Source organism: Perna viridis, chromosome 4 (assembly GCF_037379345.1).
Source record: "Perna viridis isolate PV_CMFRI_1.1 ecotype Kerala chromosome 4, ASM3737934v1, whole genome shotgun sequence".
Lineage (NCBI taxonomy): Eukaryota > Metazoa > Mollusca > Bivalvia > Mytilida > Mytilidae > Perna > Perna viridis.
Window position 1 is genome coordinate 2,721,208 of NC_142448.1, and position 18,233 is coordinate 2,739,440.

The following is an 18,233-nucleotide window of genomic DNA, read 5'->3' on the forward strand; positions in this document are numbered from 1 at the left end:
TCGTTTACATATATACCAAATAGGATGGGAGACAGAACTTCCCCTTGCATTAAACCAACATCATTGTCGAAAAAGTCTGTATGAAAACCACTAACTAAAATGCTTGTTTGAACATTTGCATACATTGACTTAATAACATTTAATAATTTACCTTGGATACATATTTCTGACAATTTAAATCACCAATTCATTCTGTCCACCTTGTAAAAGGCCTGAGTATAATCCACAAAACAATAAAGTCCCTTTTTCTTAGAAAGGGGATTTTGTAATCAAAGTTTGTAAGGCAAGAATAACATCAACAGTTGATAGTCCTTTTCGAAACCCAAACTGCGCATCAGTTATAGTGTCGTAATTACATGAGCAATTGATCAGTCTATTATTAATATAGGAGACTGATGTCTCGAAAGTTATTACAGTCACTAGGGTCACCCCCTTTCTGAATAGGTACAAGAATGGCCAAGGAAGGGTCTAAGGTACCATTGAACATTTTGCATAAGATTGGTACAAGCACATGTTTGAGGGAGGGAGGGTGGACTCAGAACCCCGACTTGGGAGGATGCTCTTTGTGTTGAAATTACGAAAAAAATTATTTCGGGTTCGATCGTTTAAGAAATTCCAATATATTGCCTTCTTGGTTTTATATGCTCGTTTAAGCCGCCGTACTAAAATCTTATAGTTCCTCTTGTCACGGACTAGTTGGTCATGCTTCCTCTGTTTTTTTGTCACGTTAAAGCAATTCAACGACGAAATGTACCTTCTATAAAGCGCCTTGCACTCATAGTTGAACCACGGTTTGTTGTCGTTATAAGCATAGAGCTGAATTTTGGCATTCGTTTTGTCATTAATTGTTACGGTAGATTTCTGTTTGAGTTTAAACAACGGCACCCACATGTTGCAAAGAAAACCGCAAAAATTCCTGACAGATTTGTCCAAACTTTGTCGGCTTTCAAATCCGAAACTGCTGTTGATAGCATACAACTCATCGTAATGCTCATATAATAAGTCCTTGCATCGATTTGACAATTCATTATTCCAACGGTAGACCGTCCACCTAGTCCGTCTATAGTCTGTTTCAATGTTAAAACACGAAGCCCTTCCTTCTGTTCTTTTGATTTCCGGTAGAATCTTGGTTCTCTTAATTACTCTTTGACGGTAAATATATGAAAAATACTCGTTGAATGAATCCTACTTAAGTAATTTCTTCACTTAAAACTAGAAGAAAATCAAGGGTATAATATAAACTTATCTTAAGACTATTATTTTTCATAAGCCAATTACGAAATATAGTGGAAAACAACGCCTGATTCCATCATTGCTGCAGAGTACAATTACAATTTTGAAAAAGAAGTAGTATTATTAACCACAAAAAAGGGAAGAAAAGAGGTAGGCGAAAATGAGAACGTGGTAAATTTTATCCCCGGACTAGATACTAGTCACTATGGGAAAAAACCAATGACTATACATGGCCATTTCATACGATATAAATGTCTCTGTTGCCTACTAAGGGACCGTTAATTCGAAGGCTTGAATAAGTTTATTTCCGTATATTCTAATATGTTACACAAAATTCTTCTGTATGAGGATATTTTATCTTAGGTTTAACCTTTTAACAATAAGGTAGAATCCCGAATTTTCTATGAAGTTCAATCTTTATTTTTTTTTTAGATTAGAGGATTTTTCATCTTTAAACCACAACTGAAACATTTGGATTTGTTTTAATAAATTGAACATCAAGAATTTTCCCCAATAACGCCTTCGAGTTATTTCCCTTTAAATGTAACTGACTGCCAAAATCTTTGCCTACCTGGTCATACCTGTGTTTGTTGTAAATGGTTTCATCTGTGAATGCTTTCGTACCGCCATTGATCTGAGTCGAAAAGCCGGAGGACGCCGAAGCTGGGAGCTAAATTTTCAATTTTTTGGTCATATTTAGTGTGTATTCAGAACTAGGAATAGTTTTGGGCTTAATTGCAGGGCAAAAATGTCCATAGCAGAGGAGGCTACTGGTGACAGTAATCCAGATTTGAGGGAATCTGATGAAGAAGAGGTGAGGCACTGTAAATTTAATTTTAATGAGTTATTTATTGCATCTCTTTGTTTCCCACATTTTTGCGATAATATCCTCTAATCTGATCTCAATACTTTCTGATACCCTCCTGATGTACCTGTACTTCCGGAGTTTACCTGTCATTAACACCTGTCTAAACATTCGATAATCTAATTAAATAAGTGATCAAGTGTAATTGTTATTTGTTTGAGTTTTGTATTGGCTGACCCCCCTCTCAATCTTTTATCGTCTCTTACACATTTTCATTTTGTTTTTGAAAGTGTTGTATTTTAATATGACAAAGTGTAAGATACAAATTTTAATGACATTATTTTATGCATGAGTGTTCTACACAACAATTTGGTTGTACATGTAGGTGGTTATGCCCTGCAGGTTCATGTATTGAATATTTACATGTTATATGTATTCTGTGTTTGAATATGTTATAGAACCCACTATCTCATTTTTCTTTTTTTTTTTTAAAAAACATTTTCAAATATTTTTTTATTATTTCTATATCTATATCAACATCCAAATTATTACTGAAAATATAGTAAAACAAAGTATCATGCACTTAAACCACTGGAAATAAAGTAAAACAAATTATGCACTAAACCCATTTTTGTCAGTATCTGTCTAGTCATTCTGGGAATAATTTTAACATTCTAGCTGTCATTCCCTGTCTTATCCACTGGCATGATAGTGAACTCCTTACGGACTATTTTCTTTCTTTTGACTGCTGCAGACAGGCATTGGTACAGAAGTGTGATCTTCAGTAATCATATTTGATTGTTTTCCATATTGAAGAATTCTTGTATTTTTAAAGGACTGCTAGCCACAATTCTAGAGAGACAGTACACATACAGAGCTTTGCTTGTCAGCTGATTCTTCTGTACATACTCTTTTATTATTATTTTAAAAATACAGAGTTCTATTTGTTACAGTGGAGATTTACATCTGGTTGATGAAATACATGCATGTGGATTATGCAAGAAGTTATTAGTTGGTAAAAGACATTTTATTTGACAACTGATATAATGTGTTATCTTCTGTATGATTAAATATTTCAAAAGTGTAGGAGAAAACTTTTACATAACCATAAAAACTTAGATTTAGATGAGAGCTTTTGAAGTTTTTACAGAGTTATTTTGGGCTACACTGAATATGTTGAAACATTGTATGTGTTTGTTATTTTCTGTAGACTTTATTCTGCCCAGTGCTTTGGTACTGGGATTTGTTGTAGGCTTTATTCTGCCCAATGCTTTGGTATTGTGATTTTGTGAAGACTTTGTTCTGCCCAATGTTTTTGTACTGTGATTTTCTGTGGACTTTATTCTGCCCAATGCTTTGATACTGTGATTTTCTGTAGACTTTATTCTACTCAATGCTTTGGTACTGGGATTTGTTGTAGGCTTTATTCTGCCCAATGCTTTGGTACTGTGATTTTGTGAAGACTTTGTTCTGCCCAATGTTTTTGTACTGTGATTTTCTGTAGACTTTATTCTGCCCAGTGCTTTGGTACTGTGATTTTCCGTAGGCTTTATTCTACTCAATGCTTTGGTACTGGGATTTGTTGTAGGCTTTATTCTGCCCAATGCTTTGGTACTGTGATTTTGTGAAGACTTTGTTCTGCCCAATGTTTTTGTACTGTGATTTTCTGTGGACTTTATTCTGCCCAATGTTTTGGTACTGTGATTTTCTGTAGACTTTATTCTGCCCAATGTTTTGTGTACAACCTTTGGATATACAATTAAAAATCATTTAAAAGGGACATAAAACCCTTAGTTCTTCATCTTTCTTGATAGGAAACATAGGAAATTATACTGTTGTTTGTAAATTCAAAACATATTAGCTGTTCTTTAAGCTTTTCATTTGTACCTTAACTGAAAATAAATATTTCGTAGTGAAGCCCCAAAATTCAATTCATACATTCTGTTGGTGGTATGGCAAAGAACAATTACAGTTTCAAAGGAAGCAAAATGTTTTCATTATCTATTTGGATTTATTATAATTCAGTGGCTGTTTATAATCAGATCCATTTTGTTTCCGACATTATTCCCTTCAAGCATTCAGTTGCTATATCTTACTCATTGCTTTTGTTTTTGTTTCCATTGTTTGGTACAACTTTCAGCAGTTCGATTTTTTCCATAGTTTCGTGTACCACAGGTGACATGTAATAGTGCCGTGGAAACCCATCAGCATCAAATATACCAATTTGTTTCCATTGAGAAGAAATCTATTTTAAGTTTAGATCTGTTCATACAATTGATAAAAATAGTATTGTTGCAAGTGTACTGTGTGTACATGTACTCCCTAAAATGTCTCATTTCACACTTTTAATGCAGTTATATATTATGCAATGAATTAATGATAATCATGATTTCACAATGAAAGTTTGATAGCAGTGATTTTCCAACCCTTATTTTAGGTCCAAATTTTGGCCTCATTTCCAATGGGAAAAAGGCTCTAAAAATCCCAATTGTTGGTTGTAAAATTCCCAATTATCAATAGATGTCCGGTTGCCTTGAGATCACGATCGTGTTGGTTTTTTTTTCTTCCGTATCATACTTTATTTACATTTGGATCATCTTTCGGGGTGATTTGTTAGTTTTCCTTATACTATCAATGCCATTCTGATTGCATTGCAATCTATTGGCTTCTATGTCATCTTTGCGCTTGAAGGGAACTAAAAAAAGTTAGACAAGCTGAAAAATGACCCATACAATACGTTGATAATATTTCTGACTTGGCAATTCAATTGCTTGTGCGGCGATGTTTCATAATTGTAAGTTCTATTAAAAAAACTGAGCTCAGCTGATAGTGCTAAATCTTGGAAATTAGATTCATTTAACTTAAAAAAATCAACATGAAAGAAAATGTTTGAAAGTAATGAGAAAGGAAAACAATATGCATTATTAAGATGAATTTTTGATGAGAGATGTACATGTATAAACTTTTGTTCCATCTCTGTTGTATCCAGATTGTCTTCCAAAAGAGATCTGCACTCTTCAATACTGAAGGAACTGTACTATCTGTAGTGTTTCTCATTTATATATTATTTCCCAAAGTAGTGATTTTTTTTACCCAATTGCATGGGCCACCCGGCCCCTTCCCAAAAACAGTAGGAAGATCACTGGACAGAGTTGGTTCAGGAATTGTTACCATCTAGCAGAAAAGATGGCTTAACATTGAAGGCTCCAAGAGTGTTGAAGCTCAATGATATGGAACAATTACATGGCTTGAGAAATGGACTTTAATGTAAATTAATTGATTCTGAGCCAACACCTAAGTAACTGTGTTATGTTACTTTAGGTGATTAATAGAACTATATCTGATAGATGTATAACTCCTGGGTTTTGTATGTATGGTAATTCTCATAGGTTACAGTGGTGGTGCTCAGAGAGAGTTTGTAGATACATTCTTTTCTGCTAAACCATTTGTTATACTTTAATTTCAAGTCATGATTTAGCAGATTTAAAATCTTCACTTACGACTTATTAATTGAAAGCACATGACCTTGATTAGAATGAGGAACAAGTTAACTAAAATAATACGCTTAGAATTGAAAGAATAATCGAGCAGTCCAAATTCCACTTAAAATCTGGTGAGTATGGACCATGTGTGCTAGTAAGGGTAAATACCATCTGCTTTTCTAGATACACCTGCTGAGTTGTTATATCCAATTCCGGATACGCTTTTATGACATTAGCCTTGACAACTTAACTTTTTTTCAGTAGCTTATTTCTAAGATAATTAGTATTGTACAAAAAAAATCTGTGTTATTTCTGCATGCTCTGGCATAACATATATATAATCAGTGAAATTAAAACTCCATATTCAGGAGCTGAAGGAGTGTTGTTTTCGACAAATGAATGGTTAACAATTTTAAATAAGGAACTTGTTTGTTGTGCAGTTTAGTCTTCCTTTCTTATAGTTGGTGAAGATATAAGGTCTGTAGTGTTCTTGTGGAGATACGATATGTGATGTAAAAATCTGTGAAACCTGTGTTTATTCATTAGATTCATCCTTTGTCTAGTGATCGTTGAGCAGTAAATAGTGATATATTTGATTTTATTTGAAAAAAATGAGTTGAAGTGAGGCACCCCCAAATCTGGGATCGCCCTTTTCAAAGTTATATACTAGTGGGGCTGCATGTTTGATAGTTTGAGCCATGTGAGTTAGGTTAAAGGACCTAGTGCTGTCATATTTTTAATAAGACCTGCTATATAGTCTGCCTCTTAGGGGTGAAGGAACAGATAGGAGAGTAGAGGGGCACAATTAGCTCTCTTTGGTATTCTGTCTGTCTGTTGAAAAAGTGTCTACCTTACTTGATAAATATGTAGTCACCATTTTGACCACATCTTTTTCCATGATTTTAGATGAATTCTTAACAAAATAAGAATTCTGGTGAACTCGGATACCATCTGTCTGTATACACATAATAATGTTCTATATTTCTTTGAATAATAGCAGTTTATTATGTTTCTGAATCTTGATTTCAACTGCGGATGTAGGTTTGTGGTATAAGTGTTAATGATGTTATATTTGGATAATAAACCTTCATTTTTAGTACAGTTTTTGAAATGGCATATTTTTGAAAGTTGTTTGTAGTTTTATAAAATTCCATTTCGAAATTCTTCATTTACGAAAATGTATCACACTTGAAGATGTTCATCAATTGATTCACATGGAAATTTTCTTTTTGAACATGTACTAAATGAAAATTGCACTAGAAGACTGCATGATAAGTGCTACAAATAGTACACATTATTTCTGTAAGAAAGGAATATAGACTATTACATAGCTGTATATAACAATTGACAGATGGTATACTCATACTGAACATTGTGTATAATTAACTTCTTTACTCTCGGCAACATGAACTGTCACTTACACAGAATTGATGCTCTCAAAAACATCTGTTCATGGGATTTCATGCCAACTTAAGCTTTTTGTAGGGCTGTTAGTTGGGAGTATAAAGTGAAGTTTCCAGTTTTATTGGAATTCACAATATTATGAGTTATCTCCCTTATATATATACTTTACCGGTAGTATGTGATATGTAAAGAGGTGCATTTTATGAATCAGATGCATATATTTAATAGATATAAATGACATACTATGTAGCTTAACCTTTAATAGGACAGTGTATATACAATGTGTGTGTCTATATATATAGACTGATTGTATTATATCTATACCTGGTTTGATAGAATCACAGTTTACCATTTTGACCATGGTCAGATTTTTGTTGGTCTATTTCCATAGAGATCTGTTTTGTGAGTCTCTGACTTTTGAAGAAGTCATGTCATTAGTTAAATATGAATATTTGAGTCTTTAATTTTTCCATTTTTGTATTGTATAGAACACTATTATGGTGTAAATCAGTCGGACAAGATGACTAGCCTAAAAGGAAGATGTTTTCTCTCTGTGATAAAATTCAGTTCCTATTCTTTAGTATAAATATTGTTAAAATTTTGAAAATTTCCTTTGAAATTACTCTAATTGGTTATAAATCACTCACCTGAATCAGTCTTGTGTTTGTATGAAGTGACATCTGAGTCTGTCTGGTGCTAGTATGAAGTGACATTGGAGGTTCCTCAAATTGGGTTCCCACAGTCTTGATTCTATGACAGAAATATCTTTCTTTGTGCAGACATACATTACCTTTTTTTGTGTTATAAAATGCATTAAGCTTTTCTGTAGTTAAAGATACTCTATATAATATTAATAACATCCTTGTTTTACTTCAGTACAGTAGTTTATAGATAGTAATTGGTATTGCCAAACAAACTCAGGTTAAATGCTATTAAAAAACTAAGTATCAAAAGTAATATGCCCCTTTTCATAGAAGAATGTGGAATTTTAGTTTTGTTGTATTCAATCAAGATATTTGCTTGAGTTTGATTTATTAAGATTTCGGATGTTTCCAATGACTTGACTTTTATGGACTACTTCATCACTGAAGTTCAATTCCAACTCATTAAACTTGTGTATTACCAATGAAATAAGAATCATTTTGACATTTGCCATAAAATTGGATATTAATTGGATTCTCCAAAATGTTGTCCATTTCACTACAGATCAATAACAACAGTAATTCACAGCTAATTGCTTGACTCCATTCCATGATGGGGAGTAAATCAGGGAATCTAATATTTACATGTCATTCAGAGAGTTTTTACCATGTCTGTCAACTAAGGCAGTACTATGATTACCATTAAAGATTTTCCAGCAAATTTGTCAGTTCAAACAAAATCAATACGGCTCAAAATATTAATCTACATTTTTATGATTTTTTGTCCCTGTCTTAAGACAGAAGTGTTGTCTGTCTGTATGTCCACATGTTTTTGCCATTACCCCAAAACCCTTTGATGGATATTATTAAAATTTTGACACAATGTTTGTCATGAAAAAAAGAAAATATTGTTTTTTTCCACAGTCTTGATAAACATTATTAATTTTATTATAATCTCAGATTCTACTTTTTTGATTAGAACTACTGGTACATTTAATCAGTTTTGTACTCTTTCTGTAACTTGGAAATCCCTGTAAAATAATACTATAAATAAAAAGCTAACAACAATAAACAAATAACATTCTCTTTACTTCCTTCCATTTCTCTCATTAAAACCTTCATTTAAGTTGTCATTTGACACCAAAATCCTGGCTGTGAGCTGAACAGGATTTAATAAACTTAGAATTTCGTTTTACTAGAAATTGGCTTTAGTATAACAACTGCATGTTAAGACCAAACACATTTTTGACTTCTTACATATGTTGAGTATTTACAAATAGTCCTGTTATTGCTTAAGGGAACTATAGGTTCGAACTGTTAGTTAGTCAAATACCGTACATGTATGTGTTCACATATCCCTTATACAAAACTGCTTGTTGAGTTTGTAAGTTTGTAGGAAGGTTAAGCATCGTATGTAAATGTGCAAGAATGAAGACTATTTGAAAAAGAACGGATATGGTGAAATACAACAAATGCAGCAAGGAAGATATTCCAACTTATGGGTTTTACATTTTTCAATTTGTAATAGCAAATCCTCTTATACATTTTGATGGAATTTGATAGGAAGATGTATCATATTCAGATGTACGTGGAGAAAGATAATTATTGTAAATTGGCTTCAAAGATTACAACTGATTAAAATGTTAAAACCTTATCTTATCCTGTCCAACCTTCAGTCTGACCTTATCTCTATACTTTCCTAAACCTCGGTCCATTCTGACCTTATCTTGTGTAAACCTCGGTCCATCCTGACCTTATCTTGTGCTCCTTTACTTGCTGACCTATTCCTTCACTCTTATGAGGCTGACTTTTTAGCTGAACTGATCCAAAAGAAATAATATCGTTTGGCTTTATCCTTTAATCTCAGTTTCCACTATATAGATGACGTAATATCTTTAAACAATCCTAATTTAGGGGATTTGATACATCGCATCTAACCCAAAGAACTTGAGATAAAGGTTACTACAGACATTGTAAAGTCAGCCTCATATCTTGACCTACACTTAAAAATTGATGGTAAAGGAAAACTATTGACCAAACTTTACAACAAACATGATAACTTTTCATTCAAAATTGTCAACTTTCCTTTCATCTGTGGCAACATCTCTTCAGCACCTGCGTATGGAGTGTTCATATCACAACTCATATGTTATGCCAGAGCTTGTTGAAAGTATGCAGACTTTTTGTATCATGCTAGAACTCTAACAAATAGGCTTCAAGAACAGGGTTATGTTGCTACAAGATTGAAGTCATCACTACAGAAGTTTTATGGTCGTCATCATGAACTTATGGATGGTTATAGTGTATCCATCTGCACCATGAAAACTGATTTATTCAAAGGGTCATAGTTTCCCTTTCCTCGTTTGTTTACTCCAGACTTGACTTTTTATGAGCAACTCGGTGGGTGTTTCTAGAAAAGCAGAGGATGCTTACCCTACTGGTGCACCTGGTCCATGCTCTCAGTTTTTAGTGGAGTCCAAGTTGCTCATTTGCTTTTGTTACTTTGTATGTATGATTTTAGTTACTTTGTGTTCTTTGTTGTGTGTGTCTGTTTTCCATGTCTAGTCTTTGTCCCTGGATTACATTCTTTTGATTACTGCTGTAACCTTGGTTCCCTTGATTACTCTTATACTTTCCTAAACCTCAGTCTGGCCAGACCTTACTTACCTTCAGTCTATACTTTCCTAAACCTCAGTCTGGCCTGACCTTACTTACCTTCAGTCTATACTTTTCTAATCCACAGTCTGACCTGACCTACTTACCTTCAGTCTATACTTTCCTAATCCCCAGTCTGACCTGACCTTACTTACCTTCAGTCTATACTTTCCTAATCCTCAGTCTGACCTGATCTACTTACCTTCAGTATATAATTTTCTAAACCTCAGTCTGACCTGACCTACTTACCTTCAGTATATACTTTCCTCATCCTCAGTCTGACCTGACCTTACTTAACTTCAATCTATACTTTTCTTAACCTCAGTCTGACCTGACCTTACTTACCGTCAGTCTATACTTTCCTAAACCTCAGTCTGACCTGACCTTACTTAACTTCGATCTATACTTTCTGAATCTTCTGTCTGACCTGACCTACTTACCTTCAATCTATACTTCCCCAACCCCAGTCTGACCTGACCTTACTTAACTTCAGTCTATACTTTCCTAATCACCAGTCTGGCCTGACCTTTCTTTCAATCTATACTTTCCTAATACTCAGTCTGGCCTGACCTTACTTTCAATCTATACTTTCCTAAACCTCAGTCTGACCTGATCTACTTACCTTCAGTATATAATTTTCTAAACCTCAGTCTGACCTGACCTAATTACCTTCAGTATATACTTTCCTAATCCTCAGTCTGACCTGACCTTACTTACCTTCAATCTATATTTTCCTAATCCCCAGTCTGACCTGACCTACTTACCTTCAGTCTATACTTTCCTAATCCCCAGTCTGACCTGACCTTACTTAACTTCAGTCTATACTTTCCTAATCCCCAGTCTGGCCTGACCTTACTTAACTTCAGTCTATACTTTCCTAATCCCCAGTCTGGCCTGACCTTTCTTTCAATCTATACTTTCCTAATACTCAGTCTGGCCTGACCTTACTTACCTTCAATCTATACTTTCGTAATCTCCAGTCTGACCTAACCTTACTTAACTTCAATCTATACTTTCCTAATCTTCAGTCTGACCTGACCTACTTACCTTCAATCTATACTTTCCTAATACTCAGTCTGACCTGACCTATTTACTTTCAATCTATACTTTCCTTATCTCCAGTCTGACCTGACCTTACTTACCTTCAATCTATACTTTCCTAATCCCCAGTCTGACCTGACCTACTTACCTTCAATCTATACTTTCCTAATCTTCAGTCTGACCTGACCTACTTACCTTCAATCTATACTTTCCTAATCCTCAGTCTGACCTGACCTTACTTACCTTCAGTCTATACTTTCCTAATCCTCAGTCTGACATGACCTTACTTAACTTCAATCTATACTTTCCTAATCCCCAGTCTGGCCTGACCTTACATACCTTCAATCTATACTTTCCTTATCTCTGTACATCCTAACCTTATCATCTGTTTTACACCTCTGTCTGCCCTGACCTTATTTTATGTCTATACTGACATTATCCTTTTTTATACTATCCTAATCTTCTGTCTATCCTGTCCTAGTCCTGACCTTTTCCTCTGTCTACACTGTCCTAATCCTCTGTCTTTTCTATTCCAACCCTCTGTCTGTCCTGACTTTATCCTCCTGCATGTGCAAGGTTACATTGTGACAAGATTGATTTTTCTTTGCCACTTAAACCTGTCCAATCTATTGATTCTCAATATGATTTGATAGGTGGTCAGCAATTAACACAGGGTTTACTGAGTGATTCATGTTTTCAATGGTTTTTGTAATCTTTTGGAAAGTTTTCTTCTGTAGGATTGATTCAGTGTTTATGGATTAGATACGAGGTTATGTTAGAAACAATCAGATTATCGGTACAATTCTCCAATACATTCAAATTGTCTTTTTATGCTTTAAACATCGGATTTGTGAAAGATGCAATCATGACAGGAAAACTGCAACTGTAATAAAGTAAAAAAAATAATTTCTGCACTGTGACTTGATAGTCCAATAGTGATAACACTGATTGTCTACACATGGTTTTACATTGGATTTATAACACATGCAAATCTAAATAGGGAGGCTTACAAACAAATAAAGTGCTTGTTTTGTTGCAGTCAAGTAATCATTTGAAGAAGAAATATTGCCACTGTGCAATCATTGGAGAGAAATGGAAACAATTAACATAGTCATTGTTTGTTTATGAACAAATTGCCAAGAGGTACAATCTCTCACAACACATGCAATACTACAGTTGAATTATGTGATGAAGAGTGAAATAAGTGTTTTTTTTCTGTTTAAGATTTGAAAAAAATCATTTATCTAAGGATTTTACATTACATCAGTGGTCAAACCTATGGCCAATATTTTTACCTCAGCCTCAACACAGTTTGTGCTTGAACATAAACAACGTCGTCCATCTCGTGTGGAATTTCGTGACAATCCCCATCCACCAGGACATGTTGATCATTATAATGTTCACCATCTTGAAGCTCCAGCTCCACATCATTATCATCACCGGAGGGCTTCAGGAGAATCACACCATAGAGAGGTAAATCTGGTCAGAATTTAAGTCAGGGTTTATAGGCAAGTCACACCATAGAGAGGTAAATCTGGTCAGAATTTAAGTCAGGGTTTATAGGCATGTCACACCATATAGAGGTAAATCTGGTCAGAATTTAAGTCAGGGTTTATAGGCAAGTCACACCATAGATAGCTAAATCTGGTCAGAATTTTAATTAGGGTTTATAGGCAAGTCATGCCATAGAGAGGTAAATCTGGTCCCAATTTAAATCAGGGTTTATTGGCGAGTCACACCAATTGAAAGAGGTAAGAGGTGATCTGAGTCATAGGCAGGGTATTAAGTAAGTCAGATGATAGACATTGGGTAAAAACCTAAGGAATTAAAGTCAGATAACACTTCAAGGAGGGACTTTGTAAATTGATTTTTGTGATTTATTGCCTAGAATGATTTTAACATCTCATAGAAGCAATAGAATATAAGGAAAAACACTTTTGGGTATTAGTCAGACTGAAGGTAATGACACTGTAACACCGGTATCAGAGTTAATCTGAGAATAACAGTTCTGTTGTTGTCCACATTAGGGTCAGTCTTCATTTTTGTCTGTCCATCTGTTAATGGTAGGTATGCAACTTGGCAAATATTTGTCGTCAACAGTTTTTATACCCCTTTCATGTGTCAGAATTGGTATACAGCTTCATCACATAGTTATATAGTCCATCTATGTCACTTACCTATTTACTGGACATCTGTCTTTGAAGCAATTGTTTTGTAATTTTTGTCAGCAAACACTTGCCCTTAAGAATGATTTAATTTTTATAATTTCCATGATTTACCTTATTGGCAAATGCCCTTCTTGTTTGACTTAATTGACAGAAAGTTTTTAGTTTCCGCAGAACATTTCCTTAAATCTTGGTTCTAATGTACATCATGATAAACTGTGAAAGTCCTTGAATTCATGGATACCAATTTTTGAGGATCAGTAAAGAAACTCCAGTTAGTGGATTCTTGAATTTGTGTTTTTTTAGTTTTCAGTATACACATCAGTGGGAATCAACCATTTGTTTGGAACCAAATTTTGTAGTTTGACCTACCCATGAAAACCATAAAAATTGGTACCCCATGAACAGTAGTACTTTCACAGTATAGAATCTCCTTCGCTCTGGAGGGGATTACAAGATTTCTTCACTAGAGATAGTTAAACTTTAAATTTCAACCCACAAGCTTCAACGAGTGGGTTAAATCTAAAATTTAACTTTTGAGAGTGGAGAAATCTTGTAATCCCTGAGAGCATTAGAGGAGAATTGGTGTCTGAAATCTGTAGAAAACTCTGAAATGTAAAATGGTGGCAAAACGCTTGCAATTTAATCACTGCCCGGTGGTTAAAAAGTCATTTGCATTTTTGGGTTTTTGATCCTTTAGGATCAAAATACCTTATGTCGCTGGTTCATCACTGGAACTTCCCTAATATTTCTGAACGTCTACACAAAAATATAGTCCAAATGTAATTCTTTAATATCATTCATTTCCTCTTTAATATCCAGTAAATTGGTAATTATTTAGCTCAAAAATATTCTAATGTTTCTGCAAATAAAATTAAGATCTTGTCCTAAAATCAACTGAAGATTTGAGGGACTCCTTTTTGGCCATGAAAGATATTTAGTAATAAATTTGCAGTTAAGGAATTTAGTTCTTGCAGTAATGTGTCAAGAGGTATTTAATGTGTTGAACATGTTCCATTTAACACATTAATCAGTAAAAATCTCCATTCTGTCATTTTTTTCTGATGCAGTAGGTAGTTTTCGCTTTTTACCCTTTGACCTTAAAGACGCTCTTCCGTGGAAATGCAAGTCACTTGATCAAAATTCTGTTTCCAGATTGGCCAACTACTGATAGCTCATTGGGGTTCAAAAAAGGAAATAGAAATTGCGTGCCATGCGTTATTTCCTGATGAAAATTATAAGTAAAAAAAAACAATTTTTTTTCTGTGTCGGCTATCTTTTTTTAAAGATAGTAATTGTTTACCAGTTAGTAAACAGGAAGTGAATAGCAGTGATTTTAACCCAGTAAAATTGGTGGGAAAATTCAAATTGATAAAAAAGTGTCTTAATTTTTTAAAATCTTATGTTCATCAAGGAAATTATTTTCTTAAGCTGAAGTTGATTTTTATTTAATTTTAATTTCAGTGTAGGATAAATGCACTGTTAATATAGTTATTGAATGTAAATGCAAACTAACTTTTGGACAGGTTTAAACATTTGGGAAAAAAGTGAAATTGAACAAACTTGTAAATATGTGTAAAGTTAGGTTCTGTTTAACTATTGATTGTAGTTTATACTTCAGTAGTATTGATTGACTTTCAGTTTAAATGTATTAGGAAAATCAGTTTTATGAAAAATGCAATGTATGATCACAGTCTTAATTTACATCATGTGTTCTTTCAATGATTTTCCAACCCTTATTTTTGGTCCGAATTTTTGTCCCATTCCCAATGAGAAAAAGGCTCTAAAAATCCCAATGGTTGGTTGTAAAATTCCCAGTTGTCAATAGACATCCGGTCGCCTTGAGATCGTGATCGTGTTGTTTTTTTATTCTGTATCATACTTTGTTTATTTACTTTTGGATTGTCTTTCGGTAGTTTTCCTTATACTATCAATGCCATTATGATTGCATTGCAATCTGTTGGATTCTATGTCATCGTTGCGCTTGAAAGGAACTAAAAAAATTTAAACAGACAAGCTGAAAAATGACCCATACAATACATCGATAATATTTCTGACTTGGCAATTCAATTGCTAGCGCGGTGATGTCTCATAATTGTAAGTTCTATTAAAAAAACTGAGCTCAGCTGATAGTGTTCAATGTCGGAAATTAGATTTATTTGGCTTAAAAAAATCAACATGAAAGAAAACTTAAATTTTAATATACTATTAAATGATTCAAATCACAAATGTTTTATTAATATTTGAAACTAATGAGAAAGGAAAACAATATGCATTCTGAAGATGAATTTTTCATAAGAGATGTACATGTTCAAAATTTTGTTCCGTCTTTTCCATGTTGTATCCAGATTGTCTTCCAAAGGAGATCTGCACTCTTCAATACTGAGGGAACTGTACTATCTGTAGTGTTTCTCATTTATATATTATTTCCCAAATTAGCGATTTTACATGCTTTTTTTCCCTATTACATGGGCTCCAGGTCCCTTCTCAAAAACAGTAGGAAAATCACTGTCTTTGAAATTTTGTTCATGCTCCAATTTTCACAAGAATCAAAAACCTCCAGTGCTAGTAGCACTTTGATTAATCACAGGCTTTGAATGGTAGAAATATAATTAATGAACCCACATGTATGTTTTTAATCCTGTTTTGCATTGGGTCTTCTTCCAGCTACTGGCAAGCTTATTTTTATCCTACATAGGGAATCAAAAACAGAATTAATAAGAATAAATGATAAAAAGTTATCCAATTATGGGTTATGGGTATATGATGTTTTTGACCCATCCATTGGGCTGTGTGTCTGTGCATCTGTCATCATGTTATAGCATATTACGATCTTGTTAGCCCTTCCAATTTTGACAGATTACCATTGAACTAGTTAGTAGCATTGAAGGCTGGGATCTGATTAATTTCCCAGAAATAAATACAGCAATCCTTTTTTTTGGGAGGTGGACTAATTATTAAGTTTTTGTGCTAGTCATCTGGATAGTGCCTTAATTTTTTTATGGATTTAGTTAAAGCTTTTTAAGTATTAATAGGATAATTAATTGGAAAGAGTGAATAACCAACACTTGATCAGGAGTACCAAAGAATGTCTAGAACTAATGAATGTGCACACATGAGTTATATCTTCTTGGCGTAAGTGATCGTTTTTGGTTATTCACGATAACCAATTGACTATCCTATTTCTTATATAGATTTGCTCCATTATTCAGTATTTTTGACTTGAATTTTTTATTTTGTGAATTTCGGATTGATATTCGTGTTGTGACGTTTTGGCAGGAGAAAGTCTGAGAGTGATCCTGAAGGATCAAAAACCCAAAAATGCAAATGACTTTTTAACCACCGGGCAGTGATTAAATTGCAAGAGTTTTGCCACCATTTTACATTTCAGAGTTTTCTACAGATTTCAGACACCAATTTCCCCTAATGCTCGGGGATTACAAGATTTCTCCACTCTCAAAAGTTAAATTTTAGATTTAACCCACTCGTTGAAGCTTGTGGGTTGAAATTTAAAATTTAACTATCTCTAGTGAAATGGCAAATGGAGTTTTATGAGTGAGGTTACTTTTAATTCTTTAGATTTTTTGTGAAATAAGTTTAATTTTCATTGGTGCTGAAGGAATGTTACATAGTTCGTGGGGGTGGGGGAGGGCTTTTCTGCCATTGTTACTTAATTCAAATTTAATGCATACTGGAAGAGCAGAAAATATTACAGTTTGTAGAAATGGCCTTCAGTGATGTTTATGTAATAGATAATTCAGATGCCAAATTTTTCTGCCAAGATGTTACTGGATTGCTATATTGATTTATTGTAGTTGACAATTCAGGACAATATGACCTTGCAGAATTAATTTCTTCATTATAGTTAAGTTCTTCAAGTTCTTTACACTGTTTTTTGGTATATGAAGGCACTATAGGGCTGTCAAGTTAGGGTAGACATGTAAGGATAGTACTGTAGGGCTGTCTAATTTGGATAGAAATGTAAGGATGGCGCTGTAGTGCTGTCAAGATAGGGTAGACATGTAAGGATGGTACTGTAGCACTGTCAAGTTAAGGTAGATATGTAAGGATAGCATTGTAGTGCTGTCAAGTTACGATAGACATGTAAGGATGGTACTGTAGCACTGTCAAGTTACGGTAAATATGTAAGGATGGCACTGTAGTGCTGTCAAGATAGGATAGACATGTAAGGATGGTACTGTATGGCTGTCAAGTTAGGATAGACATTTATGAATGGCACTGTAGGGCCGTCAAGTTAGGGTAGACAAGTAAGAATGGTACTGTAGGGCCGTCAAGTTAGGAAAGACATGTAATGATGGCACTGTAGGGGTGTCAAGTTACGGTAGACATGTAAGGATGGTACTGTATGGCTGTCAAGTTAGGGTAGACATTTATGAATGGCACTGTAGGGGTGTCAAGTTAGGGTAGACATGTAAGGATGGCACTGTAGGGCCGTCAAGTTCGGGAAAACATGCAAGGATGGCACTGAAGGGGTGTCAAGATAGAATGGCACTATTAAGATATAGGAGTAAAAGGTACCTGTATTTAGCCACATACAGTTGATTGATCTTAATTTGGATTATCAAAAAAGAAAATGCTATATTTGCATGAGTCTTATGTAACTGTGAGACAGGCCTATGACAAAATATCACAAAACATAAAAAGACATTATAGACAAAAATACCTTGTTATGAAGTTATAAAAAAAATTTAGTACTGACTTATCATGCCCTCATCAGATTTTTTAGCAGGAGTAAAGGAGATATTTGCTGACAATATGAAACATTGCATGTGGCTGAATAAACTGT

The 18,233-nt window shown here is 34.2% G+C and overlaps 1 protein-coding gene across 13 annotated transcripts in view; it reads left to right on the top strand.

Moving 5' to 3' along the window:
• Window positions 1–1,797: 1,797 nt before the first annotated feature.
• Window positions 1,798–18,233, top strand: part of LOC148618446 (uncharacterized) — a 138,883-nt gene continuing 122,447 nt past the window's right edge. For 12 of the 13 annotated variants that reach the window (XM_088577388.1, XM_088577380.1, XM_088577383.1 and 9 more), the window contains exon 1: window positions 1,798–2,047. In XM_088577388.1, coding sequence (XP_088433514.1) covers window positions 1,982–2,047 — 66 coding nt within the window. In that variant the 5' untranslated portion in view covers window positions 1,798–1,981. The remainder of the gene's footprint in view (window positions 2,048–18,233) is intronic. The other variant, XM_088577390.1, reaches the window with a different exon arrangement.